Here is an 18,389-nt window from a genome sequence, read left to right on the forward strand (position 1 = left end):
GTGTTCTTTTTTTCAACTTAAAAGAACAGAGATTTATAGGAAATATAGTAAACAATAGTAAAAACTTATAGCATGGGGTCACAAATTTCTAAAACTTGAGTTAAATTTGTTATGACCAAAAAACTGGAACACTCCATCCAGCCATGTCAATAAATTTGCAGTCTAAATCTCAGAAAGTACTTACAGAAGGCAGTTGGGAAGCTCATTCAACTATTTTGTCGGCCAAATCATATCGGCGTAATGTGCGCATACTGATAAACTGCCCGACTAAACTATCGGCCGAAAAATCGATGGTCTGCGCCTAGGCTTATAGGATCACTTTGTTGTCAATCTGTTTTCAACAAATCAATTTTATTGCGTGATTGTCTCTTCTCTACTTATTCTTATAATCATTTCTGAGACAGCTGTTAGTTCTTGTTGTAAAGACTTGAATTCAAAACTGGACTAAGGATGATTAAAGGAAAGAAAAAACAAAATGGTTGTAAAAAGGTAATTTATTTATAATTCAAATTAGAATGAGGTGTACCAAACATAAGAATATTGTATTAAAAACTATTCCAGTCGTGTAGACCACTTTTCGCCGTAAAATATTCTTGTGACCAGGCCCTTATCCTGTTTCAAGGTACTTTAAATTTTCATATTAACTAATTCTTTACGATTAAGGCAACCACACAATATAATATGCATACTTGCAAACTAAAGTAAATATTGCGCCTTTAATATCGTAGAGCTTGATAACAAATTTTGAGTGTAAAGATAAATAATACAATTAACATTCTAACAATAAATCTAAATCGACTAATATTTAACACAAGACATTCTAAAATAAAGAAATTAGATAAGATTCCCTATGGTAGTAAAAATATAATAGAATTACGAAATATTATTCACAAAAAAATGGAGAGCACCTGTACCGATAATAAGAATAACAGTAGGAAATGGAATTAATTAATAGTAAATCATTTGCATTTATTGCTCTCTGCTATATTCTGCAACCGTTCATACAAAACACTATTACGTAACAAACCCATAGAAAAATTTACACCGATCAGTACATTATGGTCACAAATCATGAGCCCCAGCCTTTACTGCACTTCGACTGATAGAAATATGTGAGCAAATACATTAGGCATCTAGTTCAGAGTAGCGAAGGAATTGTGGTAGTGGAAGGGCAACAAAGGCTGGGGCTGGCTCGGAGCTGCTCGGGCATGCTCGCCGCCGCTCGCCGCGTCCGCACTTACACACTTGATACTCGTTAATTTACACTTTACACTCTAGTCTCGTATAATTGCAATATTTAGCGCACTCTGTGTGTTAATCGGATGTACCGTCGTTGGCGTCCTCTAGGAAGCTGAATTTATTTGACGCAACAAAGTTCTGTGGACAGAGAAAAAGTTATTATTAATAAATGTTTGGAGTATTTAACATACGTTAATACTAACTACTCTACCTACATATCTAACTACTAAATGAAACCGAAATAAATGGTTGTAAACTTACACAAACTGAAAATTTTGAATAGGAACGCAAATGGTTTGATAGCAGTTTTTATTATAATGTAGTAATTTTGAATGTGATTAAAGTAATTAAAAACAAATTATAATTTGTGTTCAACATTTTAACGACGACTTGAAAATTACGTCTCGTCATTACAATTAATTTTTTTCAACACAACAAAATATCAATTTGGAATCTAGTGTGGTGTTTAGTCTCTCATTTTTTAAGATGTCACTCTGCTGTCTTTTTATAATTCAATAGTCGTTAATCCATAAAACTTGTTCCAAGTATCTTCATCGAGTTTGAAAGACTTTATAGGGCTTTATTTTTTAAGCCCCTAGGAACAAGCAGCGTTTCTATGCGGCGATATAATGCCATCAAACATGATCTGATTATGATGTGGCAAGACTTTACTCAGGGTCGCCAACATTCTTTAGGCAAGGACACAATGTCCCTACCCCAAACATGACTTGCAACGCTTATAAATCTTGTTCTGTGTAGAGCTCTATACGTTCTAGGATGGGGAGCTAGAATAAATAGCGAGCGCACGTGTCTAATGGTCGCCGACACAAGGGACATGTCGGGAGATAATGTAAATTGCCTTCAAAAGGACAAAGCTCGTGAGTTGGGGTGGCGTGCCACCCCTCATTTCGATGTATGTACTCAATATGAGCCGGTAAAAATGCAACATTCATGATCGATTCAATTTCGTGACAGCATTGCAACATTCCTAAATTACACACAGGCGATGTGACAATGGTTATTCCGAAATAGCTTTATTTCAGCGTTTTTTATGTAACTAATGTGCATGAAGCGATTTCGAAATTCAAAACTGTCGCTAACATTACTTAGTCCAAGGCTGCTCAACCTTCTGAAGAGTCGGGCCAAACGCTGGATTCAGTTGTTAACGACGGGCCACTTACGTTTCCTATTTCAGTTACTGTGATTTTTGAATTTGGTGCGTGTTTTCAAACCACACTTGCCACTTAAAATTCTTTCGTGGGCCTGGGGTTGAACAGCCTTGACTAACAGCGCTTTTGCATTTAGGCGAATTAGCAGCGCGACAAACGCGCTGCCGAAAATTTCATACTATGTGACAGTGGATGCATGCCTTCACATTAGGGATGTTATGGATACGGTTGCGGATATTGGAATAATATTATTCCGGTTTCGGTTATGGATATCCAAAACATCCCTGCTTCACATTATAAAAACGCCGCTGCCGCGCTGCTGTCGCGCTCCTAACGCCCTAATGTGAAAGCGCTAAGTCTATGCCCGTCGTAATCACCGCAATTAGTATAAAATATCTAATAAAATTTCATAATATTGTCTTGTAACTGTTAGAGATAAGTTAGAACTGTATTTATTTTTGGATAGTAGGGTAAACCAGAGAGTGATTGCCCACTGGTAGTGATTGCCCGCTTTAAGAATAATATTGTCAGGTGCTGACTTTGAATCACTCTAGTTAGATTTGAATTTACTGAGTAGAGAGCTCCGAGATCAATGTACAAGTAGATTTAAAATTTACAATAGGAAACACTAAAAAAATACAGTTATGGCGGATTTTGTCAAGACGGGTGAAAATGTTACTCAAACAGGTAAAGACTTTAACAATTTTACTAAGGAATTACTTGCTTAGAGGTTAAATTTCTTTTGCAAGTTATTTAATATTCAACTAATGGTGTATGGTCATGATGAAATTATAAGTGTTTTTCCATTATCAANTCACTCTAGTTACATTTGAATTTACTAAGTAGATGGCTCCGAGATCAATGTACAGTATATTTAAAATTTACAATAGGAAACACTAAAAAAAAAAAAAAGTTATGGCGTATTTTTTTAAAACGGGTGAAAAATTTAATTAAAAAAGTAAAGAATTTAACATTTTTACTAAGAAATTACTTGCTTAGAGGTTAAATTTTTTTTGCAAGTTATTTAATATTCAACTAATGGTGTATAATCATGATGAAATTATAAGTGTTTTCTCCATTATCAATGAAAATAACTGATAAAATTTGATTTCTAACGGTCATTTTAACGGTGGGTAATCACTGCACGTAAATCTGTATATTTTTAGTTATTGCCCACCATCATTTCAGTTATTGCCATATGTTAATGTATAGTTATTGCCCAGGGCAATTATTATTAGAGTGTTGCCACCATGCAGTAGCAGTGTTTAAGTTGCTCTTTGCTAGACTTGTTTTGCAATTTACAGGCATAAATATTGAAATGGCTTTTAATATTTCATTTTCAGTACGCCAAAGACTCCAAAAGTTCAATATAGCATAGAAAATTTGCAAAAAGCGATCGAAGCTGTACAAGATGTATATTATCTACAAGATAAATTGCTGAAAAATATGGTTTGGCTTGAAAAAATTGATAAAAATTCAATCGCAAATACAAAAAATGAAAAACCTACGTTAAATCTACTATCGAAAATGTTAATTGTAAGGAAATAGATACAACTTTAGGGAAGAATAACCAACAGCTAATTGAACATTCTGAGCAACCACTTGAACTGATATCAAAGAAGATAAAAAAATAAATACATATAAAATTCAAATTATTGTGTCATCTTTGTTTTGAAGTAGATGATTCAGTCTCTACCGATTCTGACTTATCAACATCAGCTCAAGAAATATTTGATAATATGTTAATAAGGCCAAACCCAAGGGCCAAACGCAATTTATTTTGAAATTTTGAAGACTGTATTACTAGAATTTAAGTTTAATGTTTTGTTTTGTTTATTTAAAGCCTATTTTGTCATTTTAAAATTGATTATTTTGTTTTAAGATACTGGGCAATTACTGTGCTTTGATGTGGGCAATTAGTGTAAGTAATGGGCAATGACTGTACTTTTTGGAGGATTTTAAATTTATTTCAATATTTTCTAAGTTACGTAAGTTTTAACTAAAAATGGTTAATGTTCTGTTTAACAGTTTATTGAGGTATAAGAAAAAAGTCATAAATGGTCGATAAATTAAAATACTTTCTTTAATTTTTCATCTCAATGTGTTTGCAATCTTAAGTGGGCAATAGCTATACGGTTTACCCTACTTGTAATTTAATTTAATTTATCATGCTGTGTATACTAATTTTGGCTTACGGTCCAGTATGTAATTAACACTTTTTCTTTACGATGAAGCCCAGACTGTAAACTGTTTGTATACCTATTACAAATAAATAAATAAATATGCTCCCGTTTCGCCTGCCACTTACCGGTTTCTCCTGTTCCTTCAACTTGGGCAAGGGCTTGTCGTCGCGACTGTGGCCGTTGCGCTCGGGCGAGGGCTCGCGCCGCTCGTCCGGCTCCGAGCGCGAGTCGCGGGAGCCGCGCCTCGAGCCCGAATGAGAGCGTCGCGCGCGTTCGTCCTGGATGAAAAAAAAATTTAAGACTTAACCGCTTGAGTCCCAGACGGCATTCATTAATGTCATAACAATTGATTATCTATTGTGTCTAGATTCGCGGGCATTGAAGGATTAATCATCGGGTCAACATTAGTCTCCACTGCAGAAACATGATCCTCTACAATTTCATCCATCATCATCATTTCAGCCATAGGACGTCCACTGCTGAACATAGGCTCCGCCAATGATTTCCACAATGGCCGGTTGGTGGCGGCCTGCATGCAGCGCCTTCCCACTGCCTTTATGAGGTTTACCTCTCCAATTTACCAGATGCAAATTGGAGAATTGGGCCTACACTCCCTACACTGGCCAGGCGGGTTGGGGAATAGTTAACACTTAATTAGCTATGGTGTTTAAATTTCTGCAAAGGGAAGAGTAAAGAGTCAAGAAAAGCTCAACAGATGTTGTTGTTTATTATGAGTCGTCACTCATAATAAACAACAAATGTATTAAGCCCCGTCGGGCTTAATACATTTGTTGACTGTCTGGAGGTTAGGGTCAATTGCCTGGCACTGAGAATTGCCTTGACACTGACTCACTGACATTGGAATTGTAAAATGTTTGGGGAATTTCCTACCAGTGCCGGATTAGCTCATAAACAAATTAAGTAATTGCTTAACGCATCAGATAATGCCGAGAGGACCCGGGTTAGATTCCCGGCCGGGCAGAAATTGAAATGATGAATTTTAATTTCTGTGACGGGTCTGGTTGTGACTATGTATAATATTTATGTATTTAAAAAAAAAGTATATAAGTAGTATATCCGTTAAGCTAGCACCCATAACACAAGCATTAAGTTGCTTACTTTGGGGCTAGCTGGCGCTGTGTGAAATTGTCCAACGATTATTTATTTATTATTTATAATCTTATGCCCGTTTTCACCATCAATTCCTAATTTTTAAGCGACCCCTACGAAAACAAAAATCCTGTTATGTGTTACCATAATCTATTAATACGGCATTGCGTGCGAATAACTGAGATGCTGTGAGGGACGCACCTTGGAGTCGCGTATGTCTCTGTCGTCGCGGTAGTCGCGCCTGGTGTCATCCCGTCGGTCGCGGTCGTCGCGGGGCCTGTCGTCCCGGCGGTCGCGGTCGTCGCGGCCCCCGTCCCGGCGGTCGTCCCGCCTGCTGTCGTCGCGGCGGTCGCGGTCGTCCCGCCGGTCGCGATCGTCGCGGTAGTCGCGGCGGTCGCGGTCGTCGCGCCGGTCCCGGTCGTCCTTAGAGTAGTCTCGCCTGCGGTCGTCGTCGCGCCTGTCCTTGTCGTCTTTGGAGTAGTCGCGCCGGTCTCGGTTGAAGCTGCGCGAGTCTCTGCCGCGCTCGTCTGTGAATAAAACGATCACTTGAGTACCGAATCACAATTAAATCAAAATCAAAATTTTCTTTATTTGTTTACACTAATTAAATTAGTACTTGCAAATCGTCAAATGCTCTTAAGGAGCCTATACATGTCTCATTCTTTTTTTGCCCTACCAGCGCTTCGAGACAAACATTTGGCAAGTGCTGAGAAGAAGCGCCGCAACAAACTCAGTCACCACTGTCTGCCGGTTTAAAAATATAAAAAAGTAGGAAGTTACAATACATTCAGAAGCAATGGGTAAAACTGTTACGAGAGAATTCATTGTTTTCAAAGATTCATAGACTTACCGCGTCTGGCACCACCGCGACGGTCACCAGAGTGATCGTTCTGTAATAAACGATAGCAAATTATTAGTTAATTGAAATTGACTAACATGAATGAATTGACTGAGCAAATATTCTGATTTTCTTACCCTACGACCCCAGCGTTCTTTTTCTTCAGCTGCACGTCTTGATTCTTCTTCTTGTTTTAGAAGGCGTTCTTCAATTTCACGCTCCCTGTTAAAGTAATGATATCATAAGTATGCTTAACGATTTAACGATTCTATCACTTATAAAAGAATTTTTCGAGGTAGTTAATGACGTCAATGTCGGTATAAAGCGACCGAATCTCGCATAATTAGGCAGGATCCGGTGTCTAGTTGACCCGTTTCTCTAGCACAAAGAATGTAAATTCTACAACAATCAAGGTGATTAAAACACCCAGACTGCTGTTTAATGTGCGAAAATAGCGTCTGTGAGCGAGACGAAAATATCGCGCGAAATGTAAATCAAGGACACATATTGCGATTTAGATGAATAAATCAATATTGATTTATATTGAAACAGATGCGACCTATTTTGAAAGGAATCATTTTACTTTCAACCGGAGAATAGGGTAGCATAAATGAATATTTGAATTGGACTGACTTGTTATCAGAAAACTGGGAGAACTTATGTTTGGTGATTCATGAATCATATTTTAAACTTATTTAGTAAGAAACTAAAGACTGTAATCGTAATAAAAGCATTTTGGGTAATAAGCATTTAGATAAAACTGGTATTTTAGTAGCAGACTTGTAGCACTATTATTATCTATTAGGCTGTTTGCATACGCAGTAGGTACTACATCGACATGGTCAGATAGGTCAAACTTAAGTGGCTGTGGGCGTGGCAGACAGCTAGAACTGATGGCCGTTGGGGTAGAAGTTCTCGAGTTGCGACCACGGATTGGAGGACGTTATTTAGGCATGCTTCCCACTCGGTGGCCCGACGGGCAGCGCAAGGCCGGTCGTTGGGTATATCCTTGAAGTAGGTCTTTGTCTAGCAGCTGACATCATTCTTGAAAATAATGATTTTATACGACGAGTTTATATTCACTTGGTGGCAGTGTCGACCGGCTTAGCAGTGTCGAATACTTTCTCAGCAGGCGGCGGCGCTTTGGCGACCTTCTAAATAGCTCAAACTGGCCGTCGACCAACGCACCTTCGGCCAGCGTAAGTCTAGATCCGCCTAGTTACAGCTCTCAATGACCTACCGCTCTACAGACGCTCTATCGTGTGTAATTAGTAACTGCTGGTACTCACTTAGCAGCAGTGTCGACGGGCTTAGCAGCGCCAAATACTTTCTCAGCAGGCATGGGCTTTGGGCGGCGCTTTGGCGACCTTTTCATAGCTCAAACTGGCCGTCGACCAACGCGCCTTCGGGCTCATTAGGCCTCAGCCTCGAGTTTAGCGGGCAGCGGGGCGGGAGCGGCGGCGGCGCGGGAGCGGGGCGGGCAACGCAGACCCATTCTCGAAACAAGCGGGCAGCTCGCGCGGCGCTTTAGCGGCAAAGTGTTCTGTTCGGGGTTGTGTTGTCGAGATATTTGTTTTTATTCGCAAACGAAATGTCTGAACAACGGCGACAATTTTATTTCGATTCAAATTTATTCCTAACGCTCGATTGATTGTGGGCAAAAGAAGGAGTGCGCTACCCGCTCGTTTCCCGCTCCCGCGCCGCTGTTTTCGAGAACCGGTCTATTTGATTTTACGCATAAGATCCTGCCGCCGCCGCTCCCGCCCTGCTGCCCGCTAAACTCGAGGCTGAGGCCTTACGCCTAGTCACAGCTCTCAATGACCTACCGCTCTACAGACGCTCTATCGTGTGTAATTAGTAACTGCAGGTACTCACTTAGCAGCAGTGTCGACGGGCTTAGCAGCGCCGAACACCTTCTCAGCAGGCACGGGTTTCGGCGGCGCCTTCTCGACTTTCTCGGGCTTGTCGTCGAGCAACGCGCCGTCGGCCGGCTTAAGCGCCACTTCAGGCTCACGTGGCACCGTACGCGGGAGCAAGTTCAGCTTCGGCCGCTCGCGAGGTTTCGCGTCTGAAGAAAAAAATATAAGGGTAAGAGTTGAAAGTGATGCGAGACCTGTCGTTTTTGAAAGTGTACGCCAGGCTTTAGAATTTTAAGCAAGTACACACGTAATATGGGAAGATAACAAACAAGAATAAAATGAATTACCTTCTCTTGGCGGATCTCTGTCTCTGTCACGATCGCCGAATCCTCTGCTGCCAAAACCTCTGCTTTCCCGACTACTGTAAGTAATCACAAAAAGTTCATTAGGTTACATGTTTAGAAATAAAAATAAATTGCATCAATTCAATGAAATATACAGTAGATACATACCCAAATCCATCACGGTCTGCTGTACGGAATCCATCACGTCCGCCGTAGCCGCTGCGTTCACGGCCACTGAACAAAAATATTACGAATGAAAATCTGTTGATTTATATCTACCCTACACCCTACACAACTATTAGACCAGACAGGGTAAATCAATAAAAAGGCAAATATCAGCCGAATGTGTACTCAAAGATAATGAGTCCACTTGATAATTCATACTGGCTGTTTATTACAGATCAATGGAATATTTTACCATAGTGGTATGATGCAATGTGATAATTATATTAATGTTGGTATAAAGCGACCGAATCTCGCATAATTAGGCGAGAGTCGGTGTCAAGTTGACCCTTTCTTCTTGCACATAGAATATACATTCTACAACAACCAATGCGATTGAGACACTCGGACTGCTGTTTAATGTGCCACAACAACATGAAACACCTACTTCTACAGTCAACAGCACATCAGACTATAAGATGTTTGTTGAAAAATAACCTTTATTACAAATATTTATGATCGTGATACTATAAAAGGTACAGTCACGAAAACAAAACCACTTGACTGCAAAAATTCCAAACCGTTTTTAACTAAGGATTGGTCATGCTGCATCATGCTGCCTGATTTTTGCAGTCAAAAGTGGTTTTGACCGGTTACGAGTTGTTTTGACTGTAACTGCGTAATTTACTCCGTTGTGATAAGGGGGCCTAATTTTACAGGTTTTACATTTTACAACGAAACTGAAAAGGTATTATCATTATGAGACGTCATTTTTAAATGTATAAATCTAATGTACTAACTAATCGAATCATATATGAACTCAATTACCTTGCAATTACGCATTTCGAAAAACTCACGTGAGTTTAGGGGGTGGGGGAGGGGGTTGAGCAAAATCTCACGAAATCTCACCAGAGGGGCGGGGGGGGTTGAAAAATAGCCAAAATTGTCTCACGTAATTAACACTACAGTACACGCGCCCCTTTTTTTACACCAATACACGCGCGGCCTACTCTGGTAAGCCAATTTAAAATCACTGTAAATCAGTTTGTAAGCAATTTATGAATAAAATTACTATGTAAATGATTAAAGTGTTTATTAAAGTTATTTTATAATCAAAGTTTCTTTATAAAACTATTTGGGATCAAACATTATAAACGGATTTAAAAGTTGTACATTTTTTGGACAAAAATTGCACTCTGAGATCCATGTTAGCAAAAAAATAATTTACTGAAAAAATATGATTTGTTTTTTATCTTTCATAGTATTCAAGACTTTCTACTGCCTGATACATGGGGTAAATCCATGTTTTGCAAGTTTTCCATAACTTTTTTGTCGAGTGATTTCGGGCTTTTGAGTAGATCCGCAGTTTTGACGGCCAATTTTAGAAAAGTGCGCAGACGCTAGGACCCAAGCTTTTCTGGCTTATTGACAAATTTAGTAAATGAGGCTTTCGTGGAATGCCAGCTCTCTGGCGCAAGTTTTTAAAAAGTTATAGCGTAAAATGTTACCCTGGTCTACTATAGTAGGCCGCGCGTGTACTCTAGTGTTAATGGACGCCCCCTAAGGTATAAATTGTGAATACATACCGGTCCTCTCCGTAGCGGTCGCGGCCGAAGGAGTCTCGGCCGCCGTAGGGCGTGCGGGCCGGTTCGGGCGCCGCGCGCTCGCCGTCACGCCACGCTCCCGGCTTGTTGTCTACACTCGCTGGGAGAAATAAACAAAATTTAATATTAGACATGTTCTTTGGGGGTTTAAATGATTGCTACATAAGTTTAGCCTAGATATTAAACATCCACGTATAGCCTCGCTCGCAGTGTAGAATAGTAATTACATCACGAATTTAACTCACACAATTGACCTAGTGAGTAGATAATATTATGCTAATTCATTCCCGTAAATTAGAATAGGTGCGGTTGATGACAATAGTTACATTACACGCGAGGCTGATATACGCGGTGTGTATAATAGTCACTCAGAACGGAACGACTGCAGATGGGGCGAGCCAAAGATTAGTCTGAATTGAGTTACGGCTGAGCGCCGCGTCGCATATTGAACTAAAATTGCTGGTCACGGGGAATTCCAAGGGCTAGTAGGGCCTAGTCTCGTCCAGAGGAGTCCCCGACGGAACCCTAAAGCCCGTATTTCTTATAACCCCGCCGTCGCTTTTGGCGACGCCGCCTGCTAGACGGTTTGATATAAATTCATTACATTGCGGCGGTGCGGGAGCGTCTCATATTTGCATGTTTGCTCAGGAAAACAAGCGAAAAAACGTCCACGCCACTTTGTACTTTGAATTTATTGTCAAGACCTTTACTCAGACCTTCCCGAGACAATGTGAGTAACCCAGGCACCAGTTTCACATCGCGTTAAGATTACAAACTGATAACGCAGTTTTCGCCATTATCTGGTTAAAAATACGTCGCTCGCCAAATTTGTACTTTCGCAGTGGATATTTGTATATTTACAATGCCACGTTACGTGTGCAGGGCGTGCGCCGTACGTGTGAGATTTCACCCCTATGTTAAGAGAGCATATTTGACACGTCTACGGAACGTCCTGCGCTCGCCTCGTAGTATGATAAATAATTTTGAAAGCCCATTACGAGTGCATAGCTCACATTTTGTATTTTGGTGTTTTAGACAAAAAATGGTTAGCAGTGTAACCCTCGTGATATGTAACTGGTGACCTTTGTACCCTGAAAGTGTGTCCCGAGTGCGACATTAGAGCTCGCCCCGGAGCAGTCGCCGCTTATCATCACGGTGACGTCTCGTGGCGCGTAAAATTGTATGCGCAATAAAACAATGCTATCTCCGCAGTGTGGCGTGTTATACAGTCGTAAGAGTATTAACCAGTGTATTCGGTATTTGATCGATATCACGTTTTTGATAGTTAAATATCGAGTGTGGGTTAGGTTAGTTTATCATTCTGTACTGATAAAAGTCATTGACATTAAACGATAAATATGTAGATGAACTTCAAGGTGACAATAATAACTACACGTAGCTATAATGAATATAGCTTTCTTGTTTACGAAACGTATTCTTAAACATTATAAATGCGAAACTCAGTCTGTAAGTTATTAATGTCCGAAAAAATCTACAAAGGGTGTGAAATACTATATTCATCTCATTCCTTCAGGTTGAACTAAAATGGAACCTCAAAGGCTTGTATTGCTTTGGTGAACTGAAGAGGTGTGTATTAAAACCGTTTTTCTGTCATTATTTCACGAAGAACGTCTGGTTTATCCCAAGGGGACATAATGACCGAGGATGAATTGTCTCCATTTCAAATTGTTAGGTGTCCAATCATCCGAAAAATATCTTCTGATAAAATTTCGCCGTGAAACCGCGGCTTGGAAGTGTCATCGTATCATCCGAAATATAATTAATCTAATTAAATACTAATAATGGAAAGGACAAAGGCAATAAACCAATTATTTTAAGAATTATTATTAACTTTGACAAACGTCAAAAATCTGTCAAACTCCATACAAAAAGCACCGGTTATCGTCATTGTTATTGTCAAAGTAAGATGGTGCAACCCACCCATGTCATATTTTGTGGATGATTCGACATCTAACAATTTGAAAGGGAAACAATTCATCCTCGGATGAAACCTAACCTAAAACCAAGTTGTCATAAAATAAAGGGGGCTACCTAAGTAAACTCCGACAAACTTTACTTCGACATTACGTTACTCCGACATTTCTGAATATCGACATGACTTTCCTTCGACACTACACTACTCCGACAAAGGATATTCGCCTTTGTCTAAGTAGTGTAGTGTCGAAGTAAAATCATGTCGATATTCAGTAGTGTCGGAGTAACGTAATGTCGAAGTAACGTTTGTCGGAGTTCAGTTTTTGAGCCAAATTATTTACAACTTTGTACATTTTAAAGCTTGTAAACCTTTGAAAAAGAGGCTGACAATAGTGACTGAGTTTCTTGCGCTGCTTCTTCTCAGCACTGGCCCATTTATTGTCCTGAAGCAGTGGTAGGGTTAATACTGGGACGTGTAAAAGTGCTTTTTTAAGCCTATTTACAGAAATAAATGAGTTTTAATGAGTTTTAAATAAGGGTGTATACTCACAGTCCCTGTCGCGCTCGCGGTCGGCGCGCATCGGCTCGCGGCCGGCGGGGCGCTCGCGTGCTTGCGGCTCGGGAGCCGCGCGCGGGCCCGAGCGCCAGTCGCCCATCGTGCGCTCCGGGTCGTACTCCCTAGGGGGGGACGGTATTGCATTATTACATTTATTGGTACCACACTACGCTCGCGTACGCTGACATAGCCCGACGGATTAGCAAGCTGAAGCAGGCCTGTTCATCTCCGCGAGTTTACATCCAAAACAAAACACGCACGATGGCCCACCTACAGGATACTATTCGACAAGGCCTCACATACGAGCGAACATTGACTCACGCACGCGTATTCTTGTGTATGATGGAAGAAAATAAAGAAAATGGTGTACTAATACTGTGCAGTATTTAACTGCCTAAATAATAATAAAAACACAGAATGTACTTTTTTAAGTTGCCTCAAGACACTGAGAGGTAAATAAGTAGTTAATATTATTCATTATAATTCATGCTAAATCATGTATTTCCTCCGCCATTTTCCGCAGTTTGGCACCTCACGTCACATCATTTTACCGAAGTCAGCCCTATAGCTTCGGCGCAGTGCCGATCACTGACGTTTGTCAACAAAATGGTGCTTGACTCTTGAGACAGGCTAAATTACACCATAAATTGTTAATGACATTGAGCATACATTTTTTTAAATACCTTCGAAGTAAAACTTCTGTACGTAGTACTTATTATTATTCTGTGTCTGAAGTGGCAATGGGCAGGGCACATAGTACGCAGAACTGACAGCCGATGGGGCAGAAAGGTTCTGGAATGGAGGCCGCGTACCGGAAAACGCAGCGTGGGACGTCCACCTACAAGGTGGACCGACGACATCGCAAAGGTAGCAGGGAAGCGCTGGACGCAGACCGCTACCAATCGATCAACATGGAAAGCATTGGGGGAGGCCTATGTTCAGCAGTGGACGTCCTATGGCTGAAATGATGATGATGATGACACTACGCTCTAACTCATTGGTTCCCAAAGTGGGGGAGGGGTGGCGCAAAGACCTTTTAAAGGGGGGCGCGGGCCATCTGTGTACATAAATATAAAAAACCTGTGACCGCAGACTGCTCGATACGACCAATAAACAATCTTGACTAGAGGAGGGCGCGGAATGTTTTGTATGGTGAAAGGGGGCGCGTCTCAAATAAGTTTGGGAACCAATGCTCTAACTAATATCTAATATTCTCCGCGCGGGTCGAATGCAGAACCTGCATTACAGAGCGTTAGGGTGTTTTTAATATCGTGCGGATTTCATCAAGCACGCGGGATTGCCCACCCGCAACTTGCGCGCCGCAAGTGTCCTTTTCATACAAGTATTTACTAAGCGGAGCATCACGCACGATATTAAAAACACCATTAGAAGCAACAAAAAGTTCACAAGTCTACAGTCAACTCGCGCGCTTACTACAGTTCTGGGATTTTAGTTATATTTGTGAAGCCTCAATGTAACCTTGTTGGTGTTCAAATAAATAAATAAATACTAAAGGATTCGAACCCATGGTTGACATGCCATAATAGAATACACCAGACAAAAAAGAAATACCAAATCAGAATGGCACAAAATTAAATAAGGTTGGCAAAACAAACATAAAAGAAATACCAAATCGATAGGGCACAAATTAGATTGTCAGGAAGCAATATCTTCCAGAGAACCCAGGGAGAGAACAATTTATAAGTTTTTACATTTACTTTTGTTCTGTTTGGTACAGTCATTGTGATATTTACGTCATAAGACTAAATAGTTACTTCATAATGGTTTCATTACTTAATGGTATTGACAAAAATGTTACCCTTCAAGTAATGGTGAATTCTCTAGAAAAATAATCATGTTCTAATGATCCAGCTCATTAATTACTCATAAGTCAATACTGGTTTATTACCACGACATTTAAAAACCACGAAATCTATTAAAAACTTGATTTGTTACAATAGGTAGGCTAATCTATTGACCATTTAAAAATTTTAGGTATTGTCTATTTTATCAGCAGCTGAAGGTAACTATTGTTTAAAATAAGCCTCTGTTAGATAACAATGTTCATTATCTTTTCTACATCTGTCGACATTTGTAGACACATTTTGAACTAGGGTTCTAATTGTTCCCACACAGGTAAAGAAAGTGTCAACAAAAAAGGGATTAGTTCAGAAATAATAATATACCTTTCCCGGTCGGAGCGGCCGCCCCGGCCCATACGGCGGTCGTTCTCCTGGGTAGAGACGACTATCCTTATCCGTCGGCCGCCTATTGTCTAAAAACAAAACAATATTGCTAACAATCGTCCTTAACTAACAGATATCTTCGGAAATTTAAATAGAGAGCACATTTTTAGGACAAAAGGACAGTATCATAAAAATTTGCCTTGGTATCAACAGAGCAAATATTGTAAAAAGCTTACAAATAGTTTGCTTTTTGTCTGTGTTGGTATTGTTACAATGCAAAATCTATTGTCTTTTAGATTTAAAATTTTGGAATACCTTCCAAGATAATTAAGTATTAAAGTTTTTGTCCACAAAGTTGAGATACTTACCAGATCTGGCATGTTCATGGCATTTATAAGACTTTCTCTGTCTTCGAAGTCTATGTACCCATATCCTTTCAGGCGGTCGCTTTCTCTTGGAAGTCTCAAGCTGAGAATCTGTTGACAAAGCCATATTATTTGTAGCAAACTTTTACCTTTACAAAAGGACAAATCATTCAAATTGATTTATTTGTTATTCAAATATGACGCTATAGTCAGCAAGATCAGATAAATTACTTGAAGCATTATACCATTATCCTGCCAACCTTCTTTATGAGTCAATAATATTTTCATTGTCTCAATGAGATTCTATTCGCGGCGCCTATATTTGTGGCGGTGCAACTTCCCAATTGACAGGAAGGGCTGTGTCTGAACTGGATTACAGTAATCATAATGTACTTAATTAATAATTTTACCATTTAGTTTTAGGCATTTAACTTAATACTGTTAATACTCATGTACTTAAATATACATTTATCCGTGTATCGCCTGTCAATAGGGATGTAGTACAATGGTCAATAAAGATTATGATATCAATGTCTAATGATATTACTTAATAGATGACGTGAATTACTTATGTCCTGTTGACTGTACCTACATCTAAAATTACCAGCAAATCTTCAAATAGCTTACCATCATTATAACTTTATAATAACTATCTTGGTTTAAATTGTCAGCAGTGGAAAAGTACTGTCTGATATTATACAGTCATTAAGATATTGAGTGAACTCAATGTCCACAAAAAGTCATTTTGTTGACTCTCAAAGTCCACAAAATGGCTTCCAATTGTCCAATGTTCCTCCAGCATATTTACCTTCAATCCAGCGAACAACTCCGAGATAGCAGTCTCATCTACATCGTAGGGCAGGTTGGAGATGTGAGCGATGTAGGGCGGGCGCTTCGGTATGGACTCGTCGTCCACCGCCATGCCGCCGCGCGCCGCTCGCGACGCCGACGGGAGTACCACCGGAGCCCGGGGTCTGGTCTGGTACCCTCCATAGCTGGTGCTTTCGGCTAGATCAAAATAATTCCCTTGTGAAACTTGTGATTTTTTGAAATAAGTGGTATTTTATGGACTGTAACTGTACCTATAAATAAATACATACAATCCTCCTTTGTTTCAAATATGTAACATTTTAATTTATGAATGTTGTATTGGGTTTCATTTAAAATTAATAAAACTAGTTTTTTGTAAGTAGGCTTTAAATTAAAATGCACTTTAACTTAACTATCTGAAATATTGCATCATCCTTAATGTGTTTAGTAATTTAGAAAGTTCCAAGCCAATGACAATTAGAGTAATTAAACAATACATTAGAATTAATCAGTGTTGTAATGTAGACAAGGTCATTAACTACAGCTTGGCAACCTAAATTCCAAGAAAATGCTACCCTCTTATCTTATGTCAACACAAATACTGCTTACAAATAATAACATCTAGAATTCCATAGAGATATGAGCAATATTTGTTAAATTTACATCAAAAACAAAGACCCTCAGAAAATATAGGGAGCAAGTCAATGAAAGACTAGTCTGAATTGAGTTGTGACCTAAGTCATCTCGTAGATTGTGCTAAAATGGCTGGTCATGGGGGTTTCCAACAGTAACTATGTCTCTGCCTCAAACCGGCCTCTTGGCCAGCCGTCCCAGGCTCGACACAGCACCGTAATTTCTGGTTCCCCCACCTTCTTTGTGAAAGAAGCATCCGGCTAGAATGTAAAATAAACACACATGACCTTTACTCAGACCTTCCCGGGGTGGAGGGAGCGACGAGCACTCGTAGGTGCACCCCATGTACGAGATTAACATTGACTTGCCATTTCCCTTTCGATCATCATAGGGTCACAATAATTACACATATTACATAAGTTAAAATGAAAAATACATACGTTCCTCATCTACCGATTCCGCCCAGCTGTTTGCGGTGGGAATTGTAGTCGGCTCTGCAATAATATCTGTGATGCTGGCCGGAATCCATTTTGCCTTTTTTGATTTCTTGCCTGCAATAAAATCGGGAGAATGTGGGTCAATGTACATACATACAGATATTTAATCAAGGGCGGTAATTCAGACAGAATTGCCGAAGGATAATGACGCGATGACGCATTGTAAGTGAACGACCTACCTACTCCGATTTAGGAAAGCGGTTATTCGTGGACTCAATGAAAGGACAATTTACATTTGTAACACATCTGTTTCAGAATGCAATCTAAATCTTCAATATAACGGTTAGAAAGTAGCAAGATGACTTTAACATCACATACTTATGGAAATGGGGAGTTTGAAAAGTTAAGAAATGTGGCCACGCGGTAAATCCAAACGTCCGCAAAGGTGAAATGATGACACGTTAGCATTATTAGATAACATTTTGCAGCCTCTAAATTTATGCCAGATTATAACTAATACACATGCAAGTAAAATTAAATGTAAAAAAACAAAAATTAACCACTAAATTCTATGAATTTTTACATTTTTTCACGTGACAAAATTATTGGAACTAACCTGAAGCGGCCATATTACAAGGCTGGGGCCAGTGTTGCCACTGACTGAGTGTCGTTTATTTACCAAACACCACACTTCGGGAGACAAAGCTACCAATGTTGCCAGCAGTTGAAATAACTTCCTTCCAATAACGGTAAAGTAAATAAATACAAGAGCGCGTGCGGTGTCGTCGGTGACGTGAAGTGAAGTGTGGCGGCCGACCGCCGAATGCTTCAGGGTGCTGCGCGCCCGCACCTCCGGGCCGAGAGCATCCGAAGGTGCCCGAACATTATAGACCATTTCATTAACGAAGACTTTCCCCACCAATTTTTGGTTAGGGAAGCGCGGGGTGCGGGGAATTTTA

The 18,389-nt window shown here is 39.9% G+C and overlaps 1 protein-coding gene across 1 annotated transcript; it reads right to left on the reverse strand.

Annotated features, from left to right (window-relative positions):
- Nucleotides 1–476: 476 nt before the first annotated feature.
- On the reverse strand, nt 477–18,265 carry eIF4B (eukaryotic translation initiation factor 4B). The gene is made up of 15 exons (XM_028306092.1): nt 18,047–18,265; nt 17,434–17,544; nt 16,359–16,558; nt 15,554–15,661; nt 15,186–15,274; nt 12,994–13,121; nt 10,491–10,608; nt 8,911–8,976; nt 8,746–8,819; nt 8,415–8,607; nt 6,677–6,761; nt 6,552–6,591; nt 5,903–6,228; nt 4,717–4,869; nt 477–1,377 (listed from the first exon to the last, which is right to left on the reverse strand). The coding sequence occupies exons 1-15, from the start codon at nt 18,057–18,059 to the stop codon at nt 1,315–1,317; spliced, it is 1,767 nt and encodes a 588-aa protein (XP_028161893.1). The 5' UTR covers nt 18,060–18,265; the 3' UTR covers nt 477–1,314.
- Between the last annotated feature and the right edge of the window lie 124 nt (nt 18,266–18,389).

The sequence above is a fragment of the Ostrinia furnacalis genome, unplaced genomic scaffold, assembly GCF_004193835.3.
Source record: "Ostrinia furnacalis isolate ACB-3 unplaced genomic scaffold, ASM419383v2 OfSCF1862, whole genome shotgun sequence".
Taxonomy (NCBI): Eukaryota; Metazoa; Arthropoda; class Insecta; order Lepidoptera; family Crambidae; genus Ostrinia; species Ostrinia furnacalis.